This window comes from Ambystoma mexicanum, chromosome 1q (genome assembly GCF_040938575.1).
Source record: "Ambystoma mexicanum isolate Mex_15411 chromosome 1q, UKY_AmexF1_1, whole genome shotgun sequence".
Classification (NCBI taxonomy): domain Eukaryota; kingdom Metazoa; phylum Chordata; class Amphibia; order Caudata; family Ambystomatidae; genus Ambystoma; species Ambystoma mexicanum.
Genome location: NC_090922.1, coordinates 811,457,964 through 811,483,005, shown reverse-complemented (window position 1 = coordinate 811,483,005; position 25,042 = coordinate 811,457,964). Strand labels below are relative to the sequence as shown.

The 25,042-nt window shown below is 44.8% G+C and overlaps 1 protein-coding gene across 1 annotated transcript in view; it reads left to right on the top strand.

The window, feature by feature from the left end:
• The window catches only part of LOC138536935 (protein AHNAK2-like), a 209,945-nt gene that overhangs the window by 149,448 nt on the left and 35,455 nt on the right, over nucleotides 1-25,042 (top strand). The window contains exons 14-19 of the mRNA XM_069641414.1: nucleotides 1,391-1,457; nucleotides 1,613-1,991; nucleotides 2,141-2,192; nucleotides 13,832-13,898; nucleotides 14,052-14,301; nucleotides 14,652-14,703. Coding sequence (XP_069497515.1) covers nucleotides 1,391-1,457; nucleotides 1,613-1,991; nucleotides 2,141-2,192; nucleotides 13,832-13,898; nucleotides 14,052-14,301; nucleotides 14,652-14,703 — 867 coding nt within the window. The remainder of the gene's footprint in view (nucleotides 1-1,390; nucleotides 1,458-1,612; nucleotides 1,992-2,140; nucleotides 2,193-13,831; nucleotides 13,899-14,051; nucleotides 14,302-14,651; nucleotides 14,704-25,042) is intronic.

Below are 25,042 nucleotides of genomic sequence, written 5' to 3'. Positions count from 1 at the left end.
TCCCCCTTCCTCGCAGAGAAATTTCAAAAAGGTACAATAGGATTGTACCACACTGTTCGCCTTGGAATGATACCCTTCCATCAGAAATAAATATATATGTTTATCTTAGGTTTTCGTAATGTGTTCTGCATAGTAAGACAGCTACAGCATTCTTATTATGACTACAAAATATACTGTTAATGATCATTAGAAATGAACATTGTAGAATGTTCGATTGAAACACTTTTAAAATGTTAGCACTATTAAACTGCCATGGGTTCCCCCCCCCCCACCAGTGCCAAGGCCTTTTTTTGGTGATTTCGGTATTTCACCATTCAATTCCTTCTAACATTTTCTCCAAATAATGTCCTCCTCTTCAATAGCTATATAGACCATTTTATCTCTCAAAATGTCATTTTTTCTTAGAATAGGTCCTAATCTGAATAAAAGGCAAATACTATTTTGTGCTTTGGCCACTGGTTGATTGGTAGTGAAACCTGCACATATGTAACAATATGCACAAACACTAATAATAAAGAATAATTGAAAATAACAAAAGCAGTTGTAGACTCTGTAGTATTGTCCTCTGTTCCTTAATATGGTCTGTCAGAGCCCCAGCAACTTTGCCAAGCCTATCCACGTCCCACTCACCTCCCTCGGTATGGAAAATTCACCCTCATTAAGATGGTGGCATTCCTGAAGGACACACGCAATGACAGTGGCTGTCTACAAATACTAGGCGGGTCCCTACCCAGCGGGCGCACCTCTATTAATGCTGGTCTCATTCTACCATACGAAACACACCTTCTGTTCCTTCAATATATCATTATCATTCCCTAGTCACATTTCTGTCAGCGAGAGAGAGAGAGAGCTAGAGGGTGAGGAAAATAGAGGGAGAAAGAGAGCGCAGAGATAGCTAGATTGGTGTACTATATGCTGGGTACAGCTATTTATTATTATTGTGATTATTATTATTGCTATTATCATTAATAAATGAGCATTTGTATAATGTTAATGACTGTCGAGACCAACCAGATTGCAAAATGTTTTAATAATGTTTGGTTTTGAGGGAAGGCAAGCATAAGCCACTTTATAAAGCTAGTGTGAACTCCAGCAGCACTGCATAGGAATAGCTGAACAACAAAGGTTCAAGTATTTAAAATCAACACAGAGTTCACATGATATCTAAGGGAGCCTTCAGCCTCTTTGCACAAAAGGTGGTAAACCATCCCCACACACAGCACACTTGCACAGTGCTAAAGACACATCTGAATGTGTAGTCAGTTCCACTGTGCAGGGCAGGAAAGCTTTTCACCTGATCAGCTGTGACCCACTATTGTCTGCATGTTGAATGTCACAGGGACTGCCGAAACAACTGAGCTGGCTCAAATCAAACTTTTCCCTATTTTAGAGTTCTTTGCCCAGAAGAATGCCTGTCTCAAGAAGGCGAAGTGTGGGGAAATGAAGTTTACAGAGATGTAAGCCCAGAGTTTTGATAAGTCTGTCTTTCATTGGCATGCACTAGATGCTGATTTCCTTTCTTCAGCATGAGAAGAAAGAAATGTGCGTCATGATATTTAGAAAATAAGCAAATTGCAAAGCAAATCATCCACCACCCCTTTCCCTCCTACAGGAGTCTTCCATCTGCCGCGCTGCCATCCATGCCGGGAAGCTCACCAACGCTGGTGGACGAGTAAGAGTGGAGAAGAGGCCGGGACAGGATGGCTACCATGAATCGAAGAGAAATGGAATCGTAACCAAAAGCTACTCAGCCTGGAGTGGGTCCTTTGTGATTGACGCACCCGCCCCTATGGGCTATTACATTAACATTCCCGGATATAACATCCCTGGTGCTCACATACCTGGTGTTCATATCCCCGGCACTGATGTTCCTGGTCTTCATTTGCCTGCCACTCAATTTCCTGATCATAACTTTGCTGGTCAGAAGAATCCCGACCTTCACTTTTTTGGGATGGAGATGTCCACCGTGCAAATTGCAGACTTTGACATTGGTAATTGCATGCATGGTTTTTGCATTCTTGGTTTGGTGATCAAACGCCCCGAAACACAAGCTTTTGATTATCTTTCAATTAAAGTGTTAGTGGACATTTGTTGACTCTTTTCATCAATTGCTAACACTGCACGCATTTTGTCATTTCAGTAATCGTTCAATGTGATACCCTAGGAAACCAATTACCTGGCTCAATTACACAGTGAGTATCTTGACCTGTGTCTCCCGGTCACACAGGCCCCCGTGGTCCATATCCTGAAATGTCTTTAAAGATGATGATCTCCTGTGCTTACTTTTTGTGTCTAGGTATAGTGTGGACTGGTGAATGACAATGTGCTCATTTGCTGCTTCAAGTGGTATCTCATGACCACATATTATTCATATTCATATTATTTACAATGGTTGTGTTCTCTAATGGAAACATGGTCATCCTTTACTTTGAAAATGCACATAGGTTGGCTTTTGAACAGGAGGGATTCCTTCACTGTCACAATGGAGGGTCTCATGACTGCTGGGGTCAGCCTTCTGTGTGCCCACCCATGGTTTGCCAGATTGTTGCAAGGGTGTCTGATTTTGACTCCTGGGTGTTTTAGCCTTGGGCTGTGATTCTGAATGGCGGAGTGGCGGGGTCAGAGTAAGCCGTCTGGATGTGATGTAGTCAGAGTTTCATGATCCTCCTAGTGGCAGGAAGCCTATGGGTGGTATTTTTCTCTTAGGCGTGGCGTCAGCCTTTGTTCACAAAAGGCTCACCACTATGGGAAGAAGAAGACGAGGCAGTGCAAGAGGCTTTCTTTGGACCAACTTGACATGGGTAGACTCCGGGTGCCCCCTCAACCTCCAGTTCGGGCAGTGGTCTGGAGTTGTCTAAGGCAGAGCTTGTAGCATATTTCCATGTGATCAAGTGGGCAATGTCAACGTATGCTGCTTTCTGATGCCACCCTCATGGAGGACCTAGCATAGGATGACCGTGGAGGACGTGTCTGTCGAACCACCATCTGTTAGACATCTGGCAGCCCTTACATTATAACACCCCCACCAAGTAAGACATGCTGACTAGTGCTGAATTTGTGTTGGGAAGGGGTTCTGCCACCCAGGGACGTCAAATCAGGGATTGCCAGGGGTCACTATTGTGACCCCTGGCATCTCCTGTGCGACCCCTGGCTCTGCCTCTGCAACCCCTGGGGGTCTGCAGAGGCAGAGCAAAACCGGAAGTAAAGAGGTTCTCTCAGACGAGAGCACTCTTTTCAGTGATTTCTTTTAGAAGTCAGTATGAAAACTGCCACATCAGTATTGGCGTCTGCGCACGATGACGTGTGCTGGAAGGGTCAGGACGACCCGGGGATGCAGCTGGAGAGAGCTTTACTTGTTAAATGTGTCCAAGTCATTGTGTTTTGCCGTAGTTCCTGAATACACAGGGATTTCCATTACTGCACATTCAAGGCTTCTGAAACATATCGCATAGGCTGCTGGGGAGGGATTTCTTTCCTTAGACTAACTGCTAAGCTGTTGGTATGTTATTTATTTCTCTTTATTTGTGATGTATATGGCATCACTGTTTTGTTCTCTATGGTTCAGCCATTGGAACACCAGATGTGACCCTCTAAGATGTAGGAACAGTGAACATTGTTCAAACCATATAGAACATTTTACCCAAACGTCATGCATATTATTTGCTAGCCAAAGGCGTTTGTAGCCCTATAAATACAATGCATGCATATTCCATTCCATCCATTCTGCACGCAGCAGGCTCTTTTTCTTTTCAGTCAATTAGTTTGTATTGATCTTTTTGAACAATTATAAATATTAATACTAACAATAACTTAAAACACATGTATAGATACAAATAAATGTAAAATGCACATAAACACCAGTTAAAATGTGGTCATTACGCCTAAAGTGCACCATATAAACATGTAAGTTGCCACCTGAGTTTACAAGGAATATTTTGACCGAATCTCTACTTTCATGGGCCACCGATCACTGGCGGGCTCTGTTTCCATGCACTTTCCACGTGGTGAAGAGTTTCAGAGAAATAAGTGGTCTTCAACAGCGCCATTGCTTCAGCTGTGGAATATATCCTGTATTTCTTAAAAAAACAGGAATTATTCATTTCTTTCACAATACGATGCGATCCATACAAAAGAGGCAAACTGTGCTGCTGTTTCACCCACTAAGCCCCAATAAGGACGTAGAGACTCATGCAAAGGGTTACCTGACTACGGCCCTACATGTGAGGCTGGAGCCAACTGGCCAAAGCAAAACCTCATGTAACAGAACGTTATGTGCACAGGGGAGACAGTTTCCAGATAAGGCTGAAATTAAGCTCTTTCTTTTTCTCATAGTAAAACATCTCCATGCAACCTGTGGCAGCCTTTGCCACCAATGTCCTGCAACGAAGGCTTTTTTGAGCGCTCCTGAGCCCACATTGATGTTTTGCTTGTGATGGAATAGGGAAACGGCCCAACCTCAAGAAGATCATGTTATCGAAGGCTCACATGCACACGACTCTGCTAGTATGATATGAGGGCCACCTCCATCTTCAGCATGTCCCTTCTTGCCTATCTATGAAGCATAGCATGGGGATTGAAATACATACAGGCTTAGAGCAGATCTACGCTATGGCATGTGCCCCATATTGGCCTGATCACTTGTTCTGCTCCCAGAAGATTAACATGGTTGCAGTAAAAACACTGCAATCACATGGCTTGACTGAGAACCAAAAGAGGCCCAGGGAATAATTTTCAAAGTGGCCTCATATTACACATTTTAAGCAAGCCAAACCCCTTTCCCATAGGAAAACTCGGAAATAAAAAGAGGTCCATGATGCAGTAGCTCCTCCCCATTCCCCCCAGGGAAATCTCCAGAGTTCCCTGTAGGCCATACCATCCCTGCCTCCAGGAGCTCACAGAGCAAAGCATTTACAGCCACTGGTACTAGTCTGTTACCAACGTACACCCCAATTCCAGTGGCGTAGAGGGACATGGTACAATAGAACTCCAGTGCCTCTTTGACCAGGCCACCCTATAAATCCTATTACAAGACAACCCTTTTGGAAGCCTGCTACAATACAGTCCTTTTTAGAGCCAGTCCGGGAAAAGGACGGAATGCTGTAAATGTCCACATAGTCGTAATTGTTAACATGCTGTTAGGTTAAACCTTCAATCACAATTTTTCTGTCAAGCGTGACCATATTTTTCTTAGTGTACTGAAGGACAGAGCTATGTGATGGGATCTATCCATTACTGCGAAGTAGATTTTTCACAAAACAATTTACGCAGTTCATCGGAAATGAGTGCGGGGTAGACCCCCCCGCAACTCCCCTCCACATGCCCCCCACCTTATTAGTACCGATTCCCACCCCCCTCGATATTTTCGTCGAAATGTGCAAAAAATGATCTGGCAAAATCTACCTTGCAGTAATGGGCTGTGATGTTTTGGTACAATACCATGTACTGCCACTTTCTGTGATGTGAAGAGGTGAAAGGTTTTGTGCCATGACTTCCTGTGATGTCATTTTGGGGTGGGGTCAAATGACATTATCCCACTTCCTGTGATGCCACTTGTGGTGGGGCCAAAGGACATCACTTCCGGTGTCATCAGGGAGATCAAGGGTGGTGTGATGTCACTTCCGCTACCCCTGGCATTTTGGTGAAATTGCATCCCTGCTGCCACCTCACCCTAAGTGTGAAGGTAATGCTCTGGTGCTTGCAGGCTGCCATTTTGTCCAGGATGTGTCTGTTCATTGTCCATGTGTTTCTCTCCTTCGTCATAGGATGAGGCTCCTGGTCAGGTTAGCATTTGTTAAGGAGGCCCTGCTCACTCATAATTCAATAAAAGCCCCATCAGAGAAACATCAATGGTTTTATTCTCAGTCAACTGCTGCTCTACACATTCATGATCAAGTGGTTCTTTTTGTACTATGGATTAGGGGGTCAATTTGTCATAGAATTTCTTTTTGGCCTTGTGGATTTCCTTTTTGTATGAGCTGATTTGCCGTTGGAATTGTAATTTCTTTGCCTGGTTGTATTCTTTCCTCCACTCTAGTTCAATCATCTTGTTTTGTCTTTTCATGTCCCTGAGCAGCAGGTTCAAACCATTTTGCTGTTCTTTTGCGTGATGGGGTGAAAGGCTTTTCCTTGGAGATGTCGTCAATTGTTTCAGTGATCGACTTGTGCAGTAGTTCTGTTTTTTTGTCTCGGTCAGCTCCGTCCAGGGTCGTTGTCGGTTGTTTGTTGATTTCCAGGCATTCTATTAGGTTGCTTGCTTTGATGGTCCTCCAGTTTCTTTTCATGATAGTGGTCAGCCTGTCTGGTTGTTTGGCTGTTGTCCTAGCTAGCGTGGTTACGAAAGGGATGATGAGGTGGTCGCTACATAGGATCTGAATTGGTGGTGCTGTGTTGATGAGGTTTTTGTTTGTGGAGATTGCGTCCAGTGTATGACCCGCCGTGTGAATTGCTCCTTTGACTAGCTGATGTAGTTTCATTGTCTTCAATTGTTTTGCTTGTGATTTATGTGAGTTAGCGGTTTCTTCTTCAAACCAGATGTTGAAGTCTCCTGGGATTATCAGGTGTTACTGCTCAATGGCTAGGTTGGTAATGGCTTCTGTGAAGACATCCATGAAGGTTACATCATATGTTGGTGGTCTGTAAACTAGAACAAATTTGAGGTTTATTTTGGGGTTTGCTATTAGGTGAACGATTAGGGATTCACAGTTTTCGATGCTTAGTGGTTCATCCGTTTTAATTTTCAGGTTTTCCTTGGAAGCTACTGCCTATGTTTGAGATTCCTAGACAGCCTGGAGAAAGGCCTGGGTTTCACAAAATGGCAGATATAAACATACCTACGTCTTAGATTCCTAGATAGAGGCAGAAAGGCCTAGTTTTCACACAGTGGCAGATATAAACACACCTACGTTTGAGATTCCTAGCTAGTGGGAGAAAGGCCTGGGTTTCACAAAATGGCATATATAAACATACCTACATCTTAGATTCCTAGATAGTGGGAAAATGGCCTAGTTTACACAGAGTGGCAGATATAAACACACCTATGTTTGAGATTCGTAGCTAGTGGGAGAAAGGCCCGGGTTTCACAGAGTGGCAGATATAAACACACCTATGTTTGAGATTCCTAGCTAGTGGGAGAATGGGTTTCACAGAATGGCAGATATGAACACACCTACATTTGAGATTCCTAGATAGTGGGAGAAAGGCCTAGTTTTCACAGAATGGCAGATATAAACACAGCTAAGTTTGAGATTCCTAGACAGCGGGAGAAAGGTATGGGGTTTAACAAAATGGCAGATATAAACGCAGCTAAATTTGAGGTTCCTAGATATTGGGAGAAAGGCCTCGTTTTCACAAAATGGCAGATACAAACACAACTGAATTTGAGATTCCTAGATAGTAGGTTACAGTCCTAGGCTTCAAAATATGAAGGGCATTTAAGTGCACTTGGATTCCCACTGGTCTTCCCAGAAGATGTCACTGGCGTGTGCGATTGGTGCAATTATTGCAAGTTTTGGTTGTTCAGGGTGAGTTGAGCGTTAACGTAGCTATTAGTGCCAGAAAGTTGGTGTGCCTATCTTATTTGTTGACGCTGGTTGACAGCCATCTAGTCCCCGTCTGGCAGGTGTGGACACTGGACACTGTCGAGGCAGCTTGTGTTGGTCACTGGTAGAGTGTCCTGGTCACCACCCAGATGAGTGGAGGTGGGACGCAAGCTAGTTTTACAGTTGTCTAGCTCTGACGCAATGCCAGTCCCCACAATTCTGTCCAGATGTGACGCAAGCCAGTGTTACAGTTGTCTAGACATGACACAAGCCAGCGCCACAGCTGTCCAGACGTGATGCAACTCCAGTCCTCAAAAATCCTCCATCTGAGTGCGCCACATGCCAAACTCCACCATGACAGAATACGAATGCCCAAACTGGAGGCACAGCAGAAGTGCAAACACCCAGATCCGAGGTATCTGAAACGATGGAAAAGGTCCAAGCATGGGACACAACAGTGAACAACACCACCAAGTGTTTGCCACTTAGTAGTGAAGGAGCACTCCTTACAGTGACCGCTGACCTGCCCACCCAGACCACGCCCATCCCGTTGCCAGACGGCTGGCCACTGGCCTCAGAGCCGGACACGGGCAAACACGGTCTGGAGATGCCTCCCCGGGAGCCTCTGTCTGCCCTGGGCCCCCCGCCGAAGGGGCTGCATGGGTAGTGGTCTGTCCCAGGGGGCATGGCCAAGAGCCTGCCCCCTGGAGGGAGACAGCCAATCACGGACAAGGGGCAGGGGAGAGGTCACACAGTTGTGGCAGAGAAATGGAAAAAGGTCCAGAAGGCAAGTGGAAATGGCTGCCAGGAACAAAGGCAGAGACACACCTGACTATTCCATCCAATTGCAAGGGGGGAGGGGGAGGGTGAGGACAGGAGGAAAGCCAGAAACAAACAAAGGACTTCACTGCAGGGCCTGCACACTCTACATGCAGGCCAGCTCACAAAAACAGAGTGAGAAGCCACAGAAACACAAGAGAAACCCACCAGAATAGCACAAGCTAGTAAAAAAATTATTGAAAAAAGCACACAAACCCCTCCACAGGAGCACATGAAACTCACAGATGCCGTTGCTCTCCCCAGTCCTTGTAAGGACCAGCCTTCACAGGCCAAGGCAGGTGCAATGCACCTCGTATGGCTATGAGGTCTGGAGTTTCAAAGCCTTTCATTAGAAAAGAGCCATTGAAGATACCAGGGCTGGTGCCCTCATCTCCTCTGAAATACAACCTTGTATTTCCTTCTAGTGTACTCTCTATGGCATCTGTATGGTGTGAGTGCCCATGTATACTTAAAGATCTGACGTCAACATGATGTGTCTCCGCTGACTTTTATTTCATCATTTTTATTATGGGATTGCCTGCACTATGTCGAGCTTTAACAGAATGGCTGCTACAAACAGCGGCACTGGCAAGCACTCACCTGTGAATGCAAAACCAACTTGATGTCAAGGCGTCCTCTTGCCAGTGCAACCAAAGTCCACAGACCAAGCAGACTCCTGAGACGGCAAACCCTGTGTGTGCCTTTTTAGGTCAGGTGGGTGAGCCATGAATTGAAGGCTCTTTTTAGTTCTTACAGGGGTTTCATTAAAAAAATAGGTTTCAGATATAAGAATGAGCATAACTTTCCCTAAAACAAATACATGGATGCACAATATAGTCTCACATTCTCTAAAAACTCCTTCTTCCACATTCACTCAGATGAACAGTCCCTCTTTGATATGTGCAGGTTTTCCAGGTTATTTGTACCCCGAGGCTCTCTACAACAACAGTTCATAATAGCCTCCACGCCCCAATCAAAAAACAGGCTGTTACAGTCCCTGAAATCCAGAAGGACGAAATGCAGGAGTCTCTACTTCTCCCACAGACAACCACTGTTGGTATCTCTTGCTCAGGTTTCAGGAGTTCAGTGGCCAAGGATCAATAGTGTTATGGCAGTTTTTGTAGCACCCTCCTTTGAGGGTACTACCACCACTAACCCATGGGGGGAGCTGACACACATAATAAGAAAGGGAAGCCAAACCTCTCTTATGGTAGCTAACATGGACAGAGTGCCGAGCCTTAACTCTGACATAGGGGTAGTAGGCTGACCAGAAAGTACAATTGGTCTACAAGGTACAATTGGTCTTCAGACATCTCTAGAACATACACCACACATAGTGAAAAATATATACTTTAATAATGTCACACATATACAACTATCAGTCACAGTATAAACATTGCATTCGGTCCCCGGTCCGCCTGAGATTAGGACTGACCAAACAAGTCCTGAACTATTTTCCAAGCCCCGAAACGGAAACTATTAAGAAACTACCACTTTTGAAAGAAACAAGGTATTGAGGACTACATCTCCCAAGATTCATCAGGTTTAGAGATCCAAATCTCAGGACATATTCTGGAGTATCTTTCAGGGATTCAGAGAAAGGTACGCTATGGGGAAACAATAGCACGTCGACCGAGATTCCTTAGTCAATAAGTACAGATTCTCAAAGGGAAAAACCTAAGTTATGCCAACCACTCCCCACCACCCCCCTACAGCAACAGCATGCGTAAAGAACAGTTTTCTTCCTTCCCAACAGCAGAAGCATTTAAAGAGAGAAATATTTACTCCCCACCCCAAAAAGTAAAAACGCCTTTTTTTAACAGGTGGGAGTTTACCAGAGGTTTACCTGTCCATTGTGATGGCTCTTTTTACATCAGAAACCCGCAACTTCTCTGCAGGGGAACATGCAGGAGACAAAGCAGGAGCAGGCAGGTGACAAACACCAGCTCCAGCACTTGGAAGCCAACTGAACGAAATCCATGATAGTGGAAAGCCTTTAAAAACGTCCTTTTCCTGGCTTGGAATGGAAAGGTATTTATCCAATAAGTTCAAAAATGTGCCTCTGCCAATGGGAACGGTAAGGGCTTTATAACAGAGGTTAAGAAAGATAGAGGGCTGGGAGCTGAGGGGAGGAGTTAGCTGAAGAAGCCAACGAGCACAAGAGCAGGTGAGCACATAAAGCCCAGAAGAGGGGTGTGCTCAAGTGAGGGAGATGTTGTGACGGAGGACGTTCTTACATCACAGGCATGATGGCCCTTCACTGAACGCTGGCAGTCATGTGACAGCATTAATAAATATGACCGTCTGAGGCATGGGCAAGCTCTTCCCCTGAACAACCTCTCAGAGTAGTTATTGAAGCCTTGTCACTGTGAATGCAGAGCAGAAGTTGCAGCTATTCCCGAGGCCCGCATGCAGAGGCAAGCCGAAGGAAATTGGAGAGTAGAAGGCTCTCCCTTAATGAGTCCGGATCCCATGCAACAAATGGGTGTGGATCTCAAGAGTGCATGCAGAAGTGATAGGAGAAGAAACTAAGCCGGGACACAGCCCGCAACTGTTGTAATCAGCAATCAAGAAGAGAAGCTCTGTACTCCTGAACAGCCGAATTGCCTTGCCGCTAACTGTAACCAGCTTTAATTATACTTGCGCTTTCATCTTTGCAAAGAAAAGTTAACTGTAGAAGTGGAAGTCTTTTTATGAAGGGGAAGGCAACACGCGCTTAAATCAAACTCTTGCGTGTAATGAAAACCTCTCTTTCCCTATGATCAGCATTACATTTTGCTGAGCGGTCGCGTGTCTCCAGTTACACAGAGAAAATTGCCAGTAGCTTTATTAAGACAAAGCTGACTTTCACGAAGTGTTGCAAGCAATGCTTGAGAACCCCATCCATGAGACAATGTTTCCCGATACCTTGGAGGCTGTGTGATGACCAAAAGGTGGGAACGTGTCTCTCTTAAGTGGCAATTCGAGAGAGAAACAAAATCGTGTGTGCTTTATTTTGCTTTTGATAGAGAAGATGTATCTTGCAACACAATAAAAGCTGTAGCAAAAGTTACAGAAGAGGTTGTAGCTGAAGCCAAAACAAGTACTACCCAAGCCTTTAAAGCGAACTCTATAAAAGTGAATCCTTCTCTATACATCAGCATTTGGAAGTTGTCCAAGACATTGTTACCCAAGATTCCTTTAAATTTTATAGGACAAGAACAATCACAGTTGGAAGAGTGGCACAACAGCTTTGGGGTGAACAATTGAGGAAGAGTGTATATGGAGCTGGGTACTTGTTAACAGAAGTTTTTCTTTTTAAATCTGCATGGCCAGGACCAGAAAGAAGAAGTGGTCCAAAAGATGATAGCAGATTTCATGGTAATTGCAAGACAGACAAAGAGGCTGCCCATTCTGATGGTATAGAAAGAGGAATACCTAGCCAGCCTGTAGAGGTCAAAGAAGTCTTGCCTATCTTATAAAGTTGTGGTTGTAGCAGCAACATTATTTAATTTCAGAAGTTGTAGTAGCAGTAGCAGTGCTGTGGTCTTCCTTATTCTTGTCAGAAAAATATAATAAAAGGAAGTTGCTGTGGCAAGAGGAAACCTTCAAGCATCCTGACAAACTGTGTAAATCTGGCACTGCAGAAAAGGGGAGCCGGGACGTTGTTACCAAAGTGGAAGCAGTACATTTGTCTTCATCTTTGTTCATCTTTCCTGGAAGAAAGGTCGTCCCGGAAATCCCACTGGTTTTATTATTTTCTTTGTGGAACTGTAAAACAAGAATCTTTTCATCAAACAAAGAAGAGACTTTTACTAGTGGATTTTATTTGTGTGAACCTTTGTTTCTTTGGAACTTTTCAAGACTTTGGTTAAGACTTTTTGTTTCTTGGAAGAAATTGACTTTGGAACATTCCTGGGGGAGACGGATCTGCCCACGTTCAGTAGAAGTCATCCAGGGCACTGGGTTTTTGGTAACATTTTATCTAAGTTGTTTCATGTTGTTTCGAATGTTTCTGTTGTTTAGTGTAAGGGTTTGCTTTGTGAATGTGAGGAGGTTTTATCATAGAAACTAGACTAGGTAGGGAATCCCCTGGTAGAGTAAGTTTAGTTAGGGTTTATTTTATAATTTTGTGCACAATAAAATGTCTGACTCAGAGAAATCTAAACCTAGCGGTGAGCCTCACATTACTGACCCCTCACAGCACCCTTGAACTCCAATAGTGGGGTCTGCTACAATGACGGGGAGAAGAACCCTCTTGCACCCAAAGTGTGGTAAGCTTCCGTGAGAGGGAGAGGAGTCTCCAGAATCACAGAAGAGGGGTGTGCTTCAATGAGTTGGAGAAGAACACCCCCCCCCAAACTCCTAAAGTAGGGTCTTGTTCAGTGAGGCGGAGAGAGGTCCTCTTAACTACAGCAGAAGTGAGGGGAAGAAAATCCCCCTCAAACCCAAAAGCAGAGTCTGCCCCAGTGAGACAGACACAAGAGGGGTATGCACCTGTGAGGTAGAAGTGAGGCCCAGGAACTCCAGAAGAGGAGTGTTCTCCATTGGGAAGAAGAGATTCCCTTGAGACCAAAAGAAAGAGAATGGAGCCCAGACCCAAGAGAAGGGAAGGGTGAAATGTAGAGGGAGAGATAGTGACTTTGGCCCCTGAAGAGGAGATGAGTAGCAGAAGATGGGAGCCCTGTGAACCCGGAAGAGGGCCGTGCTACAGTGAAAAGAGAGAGAGGGAGCAGGGCACTATATACCTGGATGCAGATTACTGTGCAGTGCACTGTATCCAATGGTGAGTGAGGAACGCACCAAGGTGTGGATTAGTGTGCAAGGCACTATATAATTGGGTGTGCAAGGGTGAGCACCTATCCCCCTTATTTTATTAGTGAGCAAGTGTCAGATTAAAATTTGTTTACAAAACAATTTAAGCTGCAGTGGGTCGGGACTCACGAGGATGTGGCCTTACCGGGAACTTGCTAGTTCTTAAATTGGGGTTCAGCCATTCTGCCCCTTGTAGAGATGTCACCATTTCAACTCATAATCCTAGCTTTACAACCACTGGGCCTTGCTGTAAGAGAGGAAAAGGTATCCAAACTGTGATAGTCTCTCAATCCACGCTCCCCCATTGCACAACCACATTATTTTGCGTTTTATTGATTAAAACGGATAACATGTTTTCTCTCAATGAAATCCAACATAACCCTGCATTGCTTACCCATTCACCTCTACATCTCCACACTGGCAACTTGACCATTTCCTCCAGCTCTGCTCATGCACCCACCTGCCCTGAGCTGCTCGCCCACTGCTCTAATGGGATGCTTTTATGCAGGTGCCCATGTTTGACGCACCTTAGAGAAGAGAGTTGGAATTTTCCCTGCCCAAAAGATTTGCAATGACTGTGACGACCTTTACTAACCAAATGCATTCACATTGTGATGCCTTTTGTTGTACCAAAAATGTCAATATCAGTGACTGAAATGTCTTTTTCTGACACATTGCAGAGTTTTTTGTCCAGTCGAATGCCTAACTAAGGATTCGAAGGTGTGGGGTGATGAAATCTACAAAGATGTAAGGACATTGCTCCGTTCAATTTCTGACTTGCCAATATTCATCATGTCGGACTGTCTCAAGGCTGGCGACTGCAGAATTGAATATGTTAAAATTAGTAAATGAAGCAAAAGGGGAAATAAACAATAACAGTTGTTCTCCTTCATCCCTCAGGACTCTTCTGTCTGCCGGGCCGCTATACATGCCGGTAAGCTCACCAATGACGGAGGCCTCGTGACAGTGGAGAAAAGGGCAGGACAGAGCAGCTACAGTGCATCCGCAAGGAATGGAGTAGCAGCACTCGCATTTGGTGCCTGGTCTTTCTCCTTCCAGCTGTACACCCCTCCACCTGCAATCTGCAAGTCAGCCACTCTTCTGGTCAACGATCCTGAAGCACCTGCATCTCAGACCATCAATAATGAAGGTAAGGATCCTTTGGAGTGCCCTCCTAAATCTACTGCGTGCAGGATGGTGCTTGAAGCCGCTGCTCCGGAGACTAGTAGTGTTACAATCACCAATTCAATGAGAACCCACCCAAGACCATATCTCCGACATGCCCTAGAATCACCAATCTTAAAATGTCATCTCACCATACTAAAAAGTTATTTTAACTTTTAAACGTTTAAATTGCTATTCAAATTAACACTTTGTCAGCATTTATTGGACAGCATTGATTGTTTTTTCACTTTCCTTATTGTTAATTATATAATATACAGTATTCCGTTAAGGATCTAGTTCAGAAGAAAATCATTTCCCACCTTATTGTGTCTCTAGTTTCAATTGGCTGCTCAACGTCATCATTGGAACTCAAAGAAAATGTGACAAGGTAAGAGCTCTTGTCGAGATACCTTCTCAATTTTTGCTATGCTGCTGCACTTTGTATGGAGAGGGGCATGAAGTTGTAAAGGAAAAAGGAGTATGAACTCACCTTTCCTTTCTCAGATATCTTTGAGCAAGCCCTAGTTTGTCACAGTATGTATCACCTCTCTTGTATTCTCCCATCACTCCTTGCGCTCTCTTCTTTTCTCTCTCTCTTGCGCTCTCTCTGTCTCTCTCTTTTGTCTTGCTCTCTTTCTCTCTTCCTCTCTGCCCTATTTCCCCCTCTCTTGCTCTCCCTCTCTCTATCTCTCTCTTTTGTCCTTCATGTGTCTTCATTCTATGTGGGCCTCCACAAGACGCAGCAGGTCTGTGTAACCCCCAGTAATGATGATCATGATAACTGTCAAGGAGGCTCAATATGTCACATGGGCCATATTCACCTAAAATACACCCAAGCACACAGGCCGACGGCCGTGGGCATGCAGGACACATGCCCTTCCACAAAGTCTGGTCAGGCAGGGGCTTTATCAGATAATAGCATACCTTCCCCCTGAAAGGTTCAGACATGACCTATCCTAAAACATTTGTTTACATCATATACCCTGGGAGCTCACGACTTTGAACAGTCATGTGCCTGCAAGGCATACCCATTTGGCTTGATACTGTTCCTTATTCCATATTCTCTGTAGGTGTTACATCAGATCTCGGTGCAAACGTGGCTTCCAAAAGAGCAGTGTTGCAGGGGTTTGGCCGCTCAAGCCCGCCCTCTGCAAGGTCACGCTGTATTTTCCAACCTCCATCTCTTCACTTTCGTGGGGGCTTCCCTCCACATCCCCTGTTTCTGCTCTGCAGTCTGAACTCCCTAACCCACTTACCTGTTCCGCTACCTTCCTCCCTAGTGCCATGTTCTCTGTAAATAGAGAAGCGCAAGGCTGCATTGGTCTGCGTGCAATGCCCATTTGTATGCCGTGCTTCTCTGTGGCGGACCACATACTGCAATCAGTTAACTCATGTATGTGTATCAAAAATGTATGTTTTGAAAGCTTTGAATTCATCATAATTGGCATTCCTCTGTGCATCTTCTAGTTCATATTTTCTTTAAACGATATCATTATTATTATTGGTATTATATTTATTTGTGTATTATATTCTTTTATAGCATGGAGCAATGAAGTGCTGTACAAGCCTTAGAGCAAAACATTGCTAGTGAGAATTTAACTGGTTATGAAGCACAAATAAGTAATTGTCACATATACGAATAGGGGTGTGCACAAGATAGCTGGAATCTAGGTTGCACAAATCTGTTGTTGGAAGAGCCAGGTCTACAGTTCTTTTCTAAACTGAAAGAGACTTGGAGCAGTCCAAACGTCCATCCGGGACGACGGTACAGAGGACCAGAGCATAGCATGAAAAAGCCATTTTAGTTTCCAGTCTAGGGATGATCTTACTGCTAGATAACCTTGAGACTCAATGTTTTTAGTTTAGCTGTCAGATACGCCAGCGTACCGGCGGTGGTTGCTTTGTAGGTGAGGTACACAGTTTTGCAGCAGATCCTAGCCAAGCTTTGGAGCTGGTGTAATTAGGGCAGGTGGTGTGCTGGTGATGAGGCAAGCCATGATTTTGTGGGTCGATTTATGGTGGGGCTGGTGAGTAGCAGGGAGTCCTCTGTCAACACCTGAGTTCACTAGGGCCTGAACCACTGATTGGAAGTCCTAAGGCAAGCAGACAAGATTGATCTTGCGGAATAGAGAGATCTGATCCAAGCCGTTTGTGTCCTTTTTCCAATGTGATGTTGAAAGGATAGGTTGCAATCCACAATGAAGCCTATGGATTGTGAAGGGTCAGTGAGGTGAGAGTTAAACCAGTCCAAGCGCAATCTCATCCAGCCACCTTTGAGTTGGTTTCTGCTTGGAGGGCGGCCCAGGAGTAAAAATTCCATCTTGGTTGGGTTAAGCTTTCAGTAGGCACTTGTGATCCATGTTCGAATTATTTCAAGCCACGAGAGAATGCGAGTGATATCTTGTGGGCACTTGAACTTTAGGTACAACTGTGTATCATCTTTGAGCGGGTGTATTGCGATGTTGGGGGCTTCTAGAAGTGAGCTCAGTGGTTCCACATAAAGGTTAAAGATAACTCGGAGGGAATGACACCCTCAGAGGCTCCACAGGTGACAAGGCAGTGTTGCTGTCAAGAGGTGACACTAAGTGCATTCTGGATCTTTGAAGCTAGGGAGTTTGGAAGACAGAGCCTCATGCCATGTGTTTGAGCTGGGTTGTATCTTTGCAGAAGACCATGAATCTTGCTATATTTTACATGCATTTCTTTCTTATAATATTTCCCTTGAGATGGGAATTCATGAGTGGGAGGAATCTCATTAACCAGGGATCTGAAACAGATGGTATTTGATAGAAGCAATTTTAATGGGTTTCTTTGATTATCCAGGTGGCAACTTATCTCCTGGAATGTCAACACAACCCCATTAACAATAGGTGGAACTGAACAGAAATGAGTTTGTCCCTGGTTCATTGGAGAGCTGAAAAAACCTGAATTGCAAAAGCTGTATAAGATTATAATATCTGGCCATGCAGATTTAAACAGTAACACATTCCTTATTTTAAAGTTTCACAAACTATTTACACATAGTATAGTTACAATAGACTTCTGCTTTCATTTATAAAGGCATCACTTTTATATACCAGACATATGTTCTTGAAAAGAGAGTCCACTTGATTTTGAATGCTGTTGAAAAAAGAAACATAGCATTTGGTTCATAAAATCACAAGTGACTATATAGGCTGATATGGGGTTCTAGCTGGTTATTTAAGGATATTACAGGGCTTTCTTCATCAGCTTGTCAATATTCTCCAAATAATATATAAATTGGTGCCAGTCCTTTGGCTTTCTGTACATTGTTCCGGTGCAGCAAGGTACCATGTTAAATGACTGCAGAACGTTTCATTTATGGGAAAGTGGCCATTAGCATACTTTGCTATCAATTTCATCTCTGTGCCAATCACTTTTGCCTATGCAGTTCTAAGGAAAGTTCAGAGTGTGGCAAATCTGCACCATTTGTCAGGTGCTATCGCCCAGGTGAGCAGGCAACTACTGCACCCCGTAGGTGCACCCTTTTTGTGGTAATTGACGAAAAGCACAAGTGAATGAAGCGAGGCATTATATGGTGTCTACCGCTTTAGATTCAGGCAGGCTTCATTTCTCTTTTATTCTCCCCACAAGAGTGCACCCAGACCTTATCAAAGGCTTATATGCGTTAGCATCCTTATTTGATCTGAAAGATTTTCTCAACTCGAGTGTGTTTACAATAATTTCCACCTAGATGACTGGCTGAACTAGTAGGGAGTTTAGTATGAGCAACAACAACAAAAAAACAGTACTTTCTGTACTAGCAAAAGAATTGGGATTCTTGCTCAATGTGATGAAATTACAGCTGGACCCATTTTAAAGGATAGATGAGCTCAGTACCATTGTGGACAACATGGACCCTAGCACCTGGATTACGTACCCTGTGAGAGCTGTAATCCATCATGGCTGATCCTGTAGACGCAGGGTTCCGAAGTGTAGCATCCTGAGAGTGGATAGCAGCAGTCTCGCCGGCATGGCCTTGACTGCGCTGCCCACTCTAAACCCAGAGCAGAGCATGGCACTTACTACCAACGGTGCCGTGTGCATCTCAGTGTACCTCGCTGGGTGAGGCCAGCAGCCGCGGTGCCAGCTCTTGCATCCAATTCCCTGGGAGAATTATCTTGGAGCCTGCTGCTCCGAGAGCGGCATCACGCATGGGCTGGAGTCACCCAGGGTGTCGTCGTTTCTGCATGCTTGAGCTGATCTTGCTAGGGGAATCCTGATTTAATAATCTAAGAGACCTGCCGCTTTGTGGAAATTACTGTGGAAGGTCTGGAAGCGTCAGAGGAGGCTGTGTGCAGTCACGGCCGCTCTCTGATGCTCCCGTCCCACCTGTAGGTGCTGTATTGTGCGGCCTTGGTCTGGGGGCTACAGGATGTGGCAGAGCACTAGTTGAGTGGTCAGCCTGGTACTGCACTGTGCAGTGAACTGCAGACACAGGGCTGTGGGCCGGTTTGGCGTACCTTGGGCTAGTTGGTTTTGCTTTACACTTTGCTGGCCATGATGTCCAAAGGAAATATCAGCAATAAGAGGCAAGGGAAAATTGATGCTTTTACAAAGCAGGCCTCCCAGACTAGGCCGCTGTGCCGTAGCGCTGATGAGTCTGCTGAGCAACACCTGGATTATGAGTCTCCCAACATACAGCTCCTAAAAACCTAGCCTGTAAAATGGAGCAACAGGTTAATCACTAATTGCCGTGATCTGTGTTTGATATGCAAGTCGCAGGTTCAAATCCTGGCAACGTCTATTTAGCTTTTCATCCTTCCAAGGTTGATAAAGTGAGTACCAATTTTAATTGGGTAATAATAATATTTTAAAAATAATGTATGTAAATATGTCCTGCGTAAGGCGATTTGGATAAAAGTTCTATATAAGTAACACATTATTATTATTACTTGACAACATGCAGGCCGGAGAAAAGGGAACATTTACATTGTTGTACATTACAGCAGATGTCATTATGCATATGTGGCACGTGCTCAAAGTTGAGACATGTGATTGTGGGTTGGGACAATTCTTGTTGCTTAAGATGATGCTGGCTTATCTAGCATTGTCCAGCTCAAACGCCCATGGCCTAGCTAACCGTATAAAGCCAAGGAAATGATTGCATATGTAGAAAGGCACAAGGTGAATGTTCTCCTGTTGCAACAGATGCATCCCTTGACTATAACCAATTTAGCCTTTTCTAAGGCTTGGGGGTACCATAGATTTTTTACGTCTTACTTCTCACAGTCGACGGGAGTTATGATCATTATTCATAAATCGTTTCAGCTTACACTTTGCTAAAACATGGATTGACCCCTTGGTCAGATGTGTGATTGTACATGAGATACTGCAAAATGTGGAGGTGTGACTGAATTCATCTGGCCCGAATGTGAATGATTCTGACTTCTTGAAAACCATCAATGATATATGCAATGCATACCCAGGTGTATCTATTGTCTGGGTGGAGACATGAACACCACACTGAACCTTTGCCTGAACCACAGGCTAAGTACATCACACAGACCATTGACCAAGGCAGCCCACTATGCTGCAGTTAGAGATGCAGGACCTAGACCTTACTAATGTGTGGCAGGCCATGAACCCAACAGTAGGACGTTAGACGTACTATTCAACAGTGCACGATACGTCATCTAGAATCAACTTACTCCTGTTGTCAACCCCCCTCCTATAAAAGGTGCAGGCTATAGACATCCTACCACGCACATACTCAGACCATTCCGCAGTGACTCTTAGTATGGTCTCTAGCATAACGGGTTTGGTGACGAGACAATGGAGATTTAAACCTGAGGCCCTGCAGGACATAGTGTGCCACTCTACATTACATGAACACATACAATTATGTTTTTTACCAGAATGTAGGCTCTGGTGATTCAAAGGCTTAATAAAGCGGCATCGCAATGGCGACTGAGCTAGGGATGCTACGTACTATTAGCAAAGATTTACTGGAATCCGAGAAAGAGATTAGTAAATTAGAGTCGATGCATGTGAATAATCCCACTGCGGACACTCTAGCTAAAATGAAGATAGCCCTGGATGGGTTCTGAGGGAATGCGGATAGGGAGCTACAGCATATGGCAAAGCCTGCAGCGACTAGGCAATATTCAGAAGAATTTGCCATGACTATTGGTGGTCTTCCTAAGGGTAAGGCTCCGGGACGGGATGGTCTCAATGCAGAATTGTATAAGACGTTTTGCAGCCTGGTGATGTGCCACCTTCTATCCATGTGGGAGGAGGCATTAGCCGTTAGAGTACTCCCGCCTGCAGTACGATAAGTTATTGTTATATTCCTGCTCAAGCTTGATAAGGCCCAGTTGGAATTTGGCTCATATTGCCCACTCTCTCTGATAAATACAGATGCAAAAATATTTGCAAAAGTGCTGGCCAATCATCTCTTTCCATTCATGCAATACATTATCCATCCTGATCAGGCGGGATTCATCCTGGGCCAATCAACCACCTTTAATATTCGAAGGCTGTTTAACATTATGGCTTAGATCAATTTCTTCTGTGCATGTAGTGGCTGTCTCGTTGGATGCACAAAAGGCGTTTGACACAATCTCCTGGAGCTTCCTGTTTGAAGTGTTAAAAAAGTGTGGATTCGGCCTTGTATTTAGACAGTATGTCAGAGGCATAGCCAGGATTGTCTTATAAGTGGGGCCTGAAGGTAATGTAGTTGGGCCCCCAGCAGTGACATTAACATCTGTAAATGGCCACACAGTGCTGCTCAGTGGGCATTTACAGATTTTGGGTGGGCCTTGCCCACTCAGGCCCTAGCCTGTCTACGCCTCTGCAGTATGTTAAAACGTTGTACAATCTCCAGACAGCAAAAGTATGCACAAATGGCCAGCTATCAGACACTATAGGTCTGACCAGGGGTAGGCGACAAGGCTGCCCCCTATCGCCAATTCTTTTTGCAATGGCCATAGAACTACTTGCAGACCTTATCAAGCGCAGACATGTGCTTAGAGGGATCTGGATTGTGGGTACACCTGAAGTAATGTCCCGATACACAGATGATGTATTATTGTTCATTAGGGATCCTCACGTCAACCTGGGGCGAGTACTCCGGGATATTGGATGTTCTGGATCTTATTCTGGGTTACACATCAATCACACTAAATCCTAAATCTTCCCTCTTACAGAGGTCATATTGCCTACGCCAGGAACTACTGCACTGAAATGGTCTGTTGACCAACATAAATGTTTAGGGATAGGTGTGAGCAGAACATGCCAAACATTATTTGAGAATAACTATGGTCTATATGGAAAGCAACTAGTGCAAAAACTAGATAGATTGAGACAATTGCCAATGTCGATACTGGATGGATTGCCCTAAAAAAAGGGTGTTATTGCTTAAACTTTTATACTTTTTCCAGAGCATCCCCATTTGGCCTGAATACTTTTGTATGTTACATAATATTTGGTCGCAATTGTGATGAATTATGGGATGCCGTCACTGCTCCCCAGAAAGGAACCCTCCCCAGTGAAGTTATGGTGGTGAGGTTGCTACCCAATATTCCCTATAGGGATTGGAACAAGAGAGACTTCACAAGGGGAGGCTCTCCTCCTGGGGACGGGGACTCCCATTTGAGGATAGATCTCCCGAAACCAAATAGCTGTGAAACCATAACATCCATAAAATCTTTATCCCCTGTAGGGACTACCTCTGACAGTACCATGATGCGTTATTGTCATACTCCTTGTCTTCTCCCTGTTCATTTTGATATCATCAGTATCAACATTCCATGTAATCTTGATTCCTATGCGGGAAGTACTGAGAAGAAGAACAATGTTAAGGGAGCTATGAAGAATATCTACCTGACAGATACTGGGAAGCGGAGGCTCCGAGGAGGAATAAAGATTGCATCCTTGAACCAAAAGATGCCTTGCAGTGTTCCGCCGAGCAATGCAGTATAAAAAGTAAGGACGAAAGGACTTGACAACAGTGTGAGCATCAATGCTGAGGCCTGGACAACCCGGGAAATTCAAACCCGAAGAGGAGACCGATATCACCAGGATGAAGTCGGATTGCGGGAGTCCTCCTTAGGCCTACTGAGGACAGACAGCCATGGAAACGGGAGACTGAGAGTCGGTGGCACGACTTTGATACCGGCTACCCAGAAGACGCAGAGAGTGTATGTGCAACTTTCAAGTTTGGAGGGAGAAGCCAGTTAAGTGTTCACTGGGAGCGCCAACCCCAAAGACTCCAAGGAAGAACTGGGAATGTACCCCAAACCACAGCTAGGTAATGAGAGATACGAGAGACCTGGTAGGGGCTTCGGTAAATACCCAGACTGTGACGTGAGTGGGATGAGCAGCGAGAGTAATCTCCCTCGTCAAAGTGGTTCGTGGAGAAGTGCCTAGAGTGACATTGTCAATGAGAAGTGCATCAGGAGTGATCTCCTCACCTCAGTAATTGTTGTAAAGCTGATCAAAGGATCAGGAGTAATCTCCCTCGTCACAGTGGTTGGTGGAGAAGTGCCAAGAGTGACGTTGGGCCTCATTACAAGTGTGACGGTCCAGAAATAAGGGTGCCGGTAGCAACGTACCAGCACCCTTTCCAGACCGCCACACTATAGGTCTGCCTGCATGGGTCGTTGCACCCGGCAGGTCAATCCTGCCGGACGCAACGATCCCGGTAGGCAGACTTGTCACAGAAGCACCGGCACTGTTAGCAATGGTGCCAGTGCTTCCGTCACCCTACTTCCATGGAGTCTCATAGGACTCCACATGAATGGGGAACATTTTCCGGCGCCTGACTTCCCGATCTGCAGGATCTTGTAATGTCCCGGTGGCGCTGGGATATCAGGAACCGAAAAAGTGTTACGAGTCCAGCGGCAACCCATCGGTAGCACCGGCAGTTTACCGCCGGACTCGTAATAAGGCCCATTGTCAGTAAAAAGTGCATTGAGAGTGATCTCTCTCGTCTCAGTAATTGTTGCAAATCCTACCAAAGCCTCAGTAGTAATCTCCCTCATCTCAGTGATTCTGGCCAAGATAATAAAGCACTTGGGAGTACTCTCCCTCACAACAATATTTATGGTAATAGTAAACAAAGTGAAGCAGGAACCCTTAAATTAGCTCTGGAGAAAGCCTGGATAGAAGTTCAAAGCATAATAAGAACTGTTAAGAAATATTGACATCAAAAGTCAAATGAACTAGGAGAAGGGTGTCATTTTGCCGGTCCTCTACCTCCTGGTAGAACATGAACTCTTAGCTAAGACTCTTTAAGAGATAACTAGTCAGGTTGATTTAAGTTAAGCAGGAGAAGCGAGTCACTCATCTGGTGTTATTTGTGTTGTTGTCTTTTTGCATAGTATTAGGGCTAGAGTTAGGTAGTTTTGGACAGGGGACAGGACTTTCATTTGGACTACGACTCTGATGACAAGCACCCGAGTTTTCCTTAGTTAGGTAGGGAAAGCCCTTTAGAATAGCGCAATGTAGGCTTTCTTTCTTATTATCTAATAAACAATTGTTGATACCATGCCACTTGTTTGTCTGACTCCAGCTCGCACAATTCCTATGGCATTCAGGAGCGGTCAGGAAGAAATGGGTATGTTTGACCAAACCCTATGAATCTGGTGGATTTAAATCCCCTGATTCAGAATTGTTTTGGCTTGCCGCGCTGGCTTAATTTGCGTCTTATTGGTTCAGGACAGCGCAGTTAGCACTACATGTCAAAATTGAATGTGCAGCGACCTGCGACTATGATATTTGCACATTATTATTAGCTAATACATATACTGACTCATGCAGGCCACACTAACGGCATGGTGGAGGATCTCCCAGGAAACAGTTTCAGATGCACTGTACTGTGAGAACATACTGCTGTGGCGCTAATCTGGCATTCCACCTACTATGGATGAGGATGTTCGGCATAGCTAGCAGGGCATTGCCCTCATTCCGAGGTTGGTGCTAGTCATGGAGCTGTTAGTGCCATGACTAGCACCATTACCAGTACCGTGTCCGCCCTCGTTCAATGGGGATTTACCGGTCTAGTCTGACCTTTGCGGGACTGGTAAGTCCCCATTGAAAAAGCCATTCCCCATTCCCATTTCAGCCCCCATAGGGCTCAATGGGAAGGGGGAAGGTGCTAATAACGCTACCGCAAATTGCGGTACCATTATTAGCTCTGAAGTCCCTTTGCGGGTCCCGTACATAACGCCTGGTAAAACCAGGCATTAAGGACGGGGCCGCAAAGGGACCTCGGAATAGGGCGCAAACGGATTACCGGCACCGGTGTCATTACCGGTGCCCGGTATCCCTTTGCGCCCAGGTGATAATGACCCCCATTGAGTCTAATGTGGTGGATGATATGTATCCAAATTGGCTTTTCTTGACATTTGAGGACATAGGCCCTGCCCGTATCCTGACGCCTATACACAGGATACATTATTATAGACTGGGAGCTGACTTTAGTACAAAATGGCCGTCCTTTCCTCACGTACCAGAGGAGAACCCTATCATTAAATATATTGTCCATTCTCAGGGGTATCGACATGTTGTCACAACATTATTTGCACTCATACAGAAAGCAATGCCAACCAATATGGATCATTTACGTAATCAGTGGGAGACTGATTTGGGCGTGGGTATTTTAGATAAGAACTGGCAGGACATATGTACATTGACAGACAATGTTTCCTTTAACTCTAGGTTTCGATTATTACAATTTAAGGTGTTACATAGACTGCACTTAA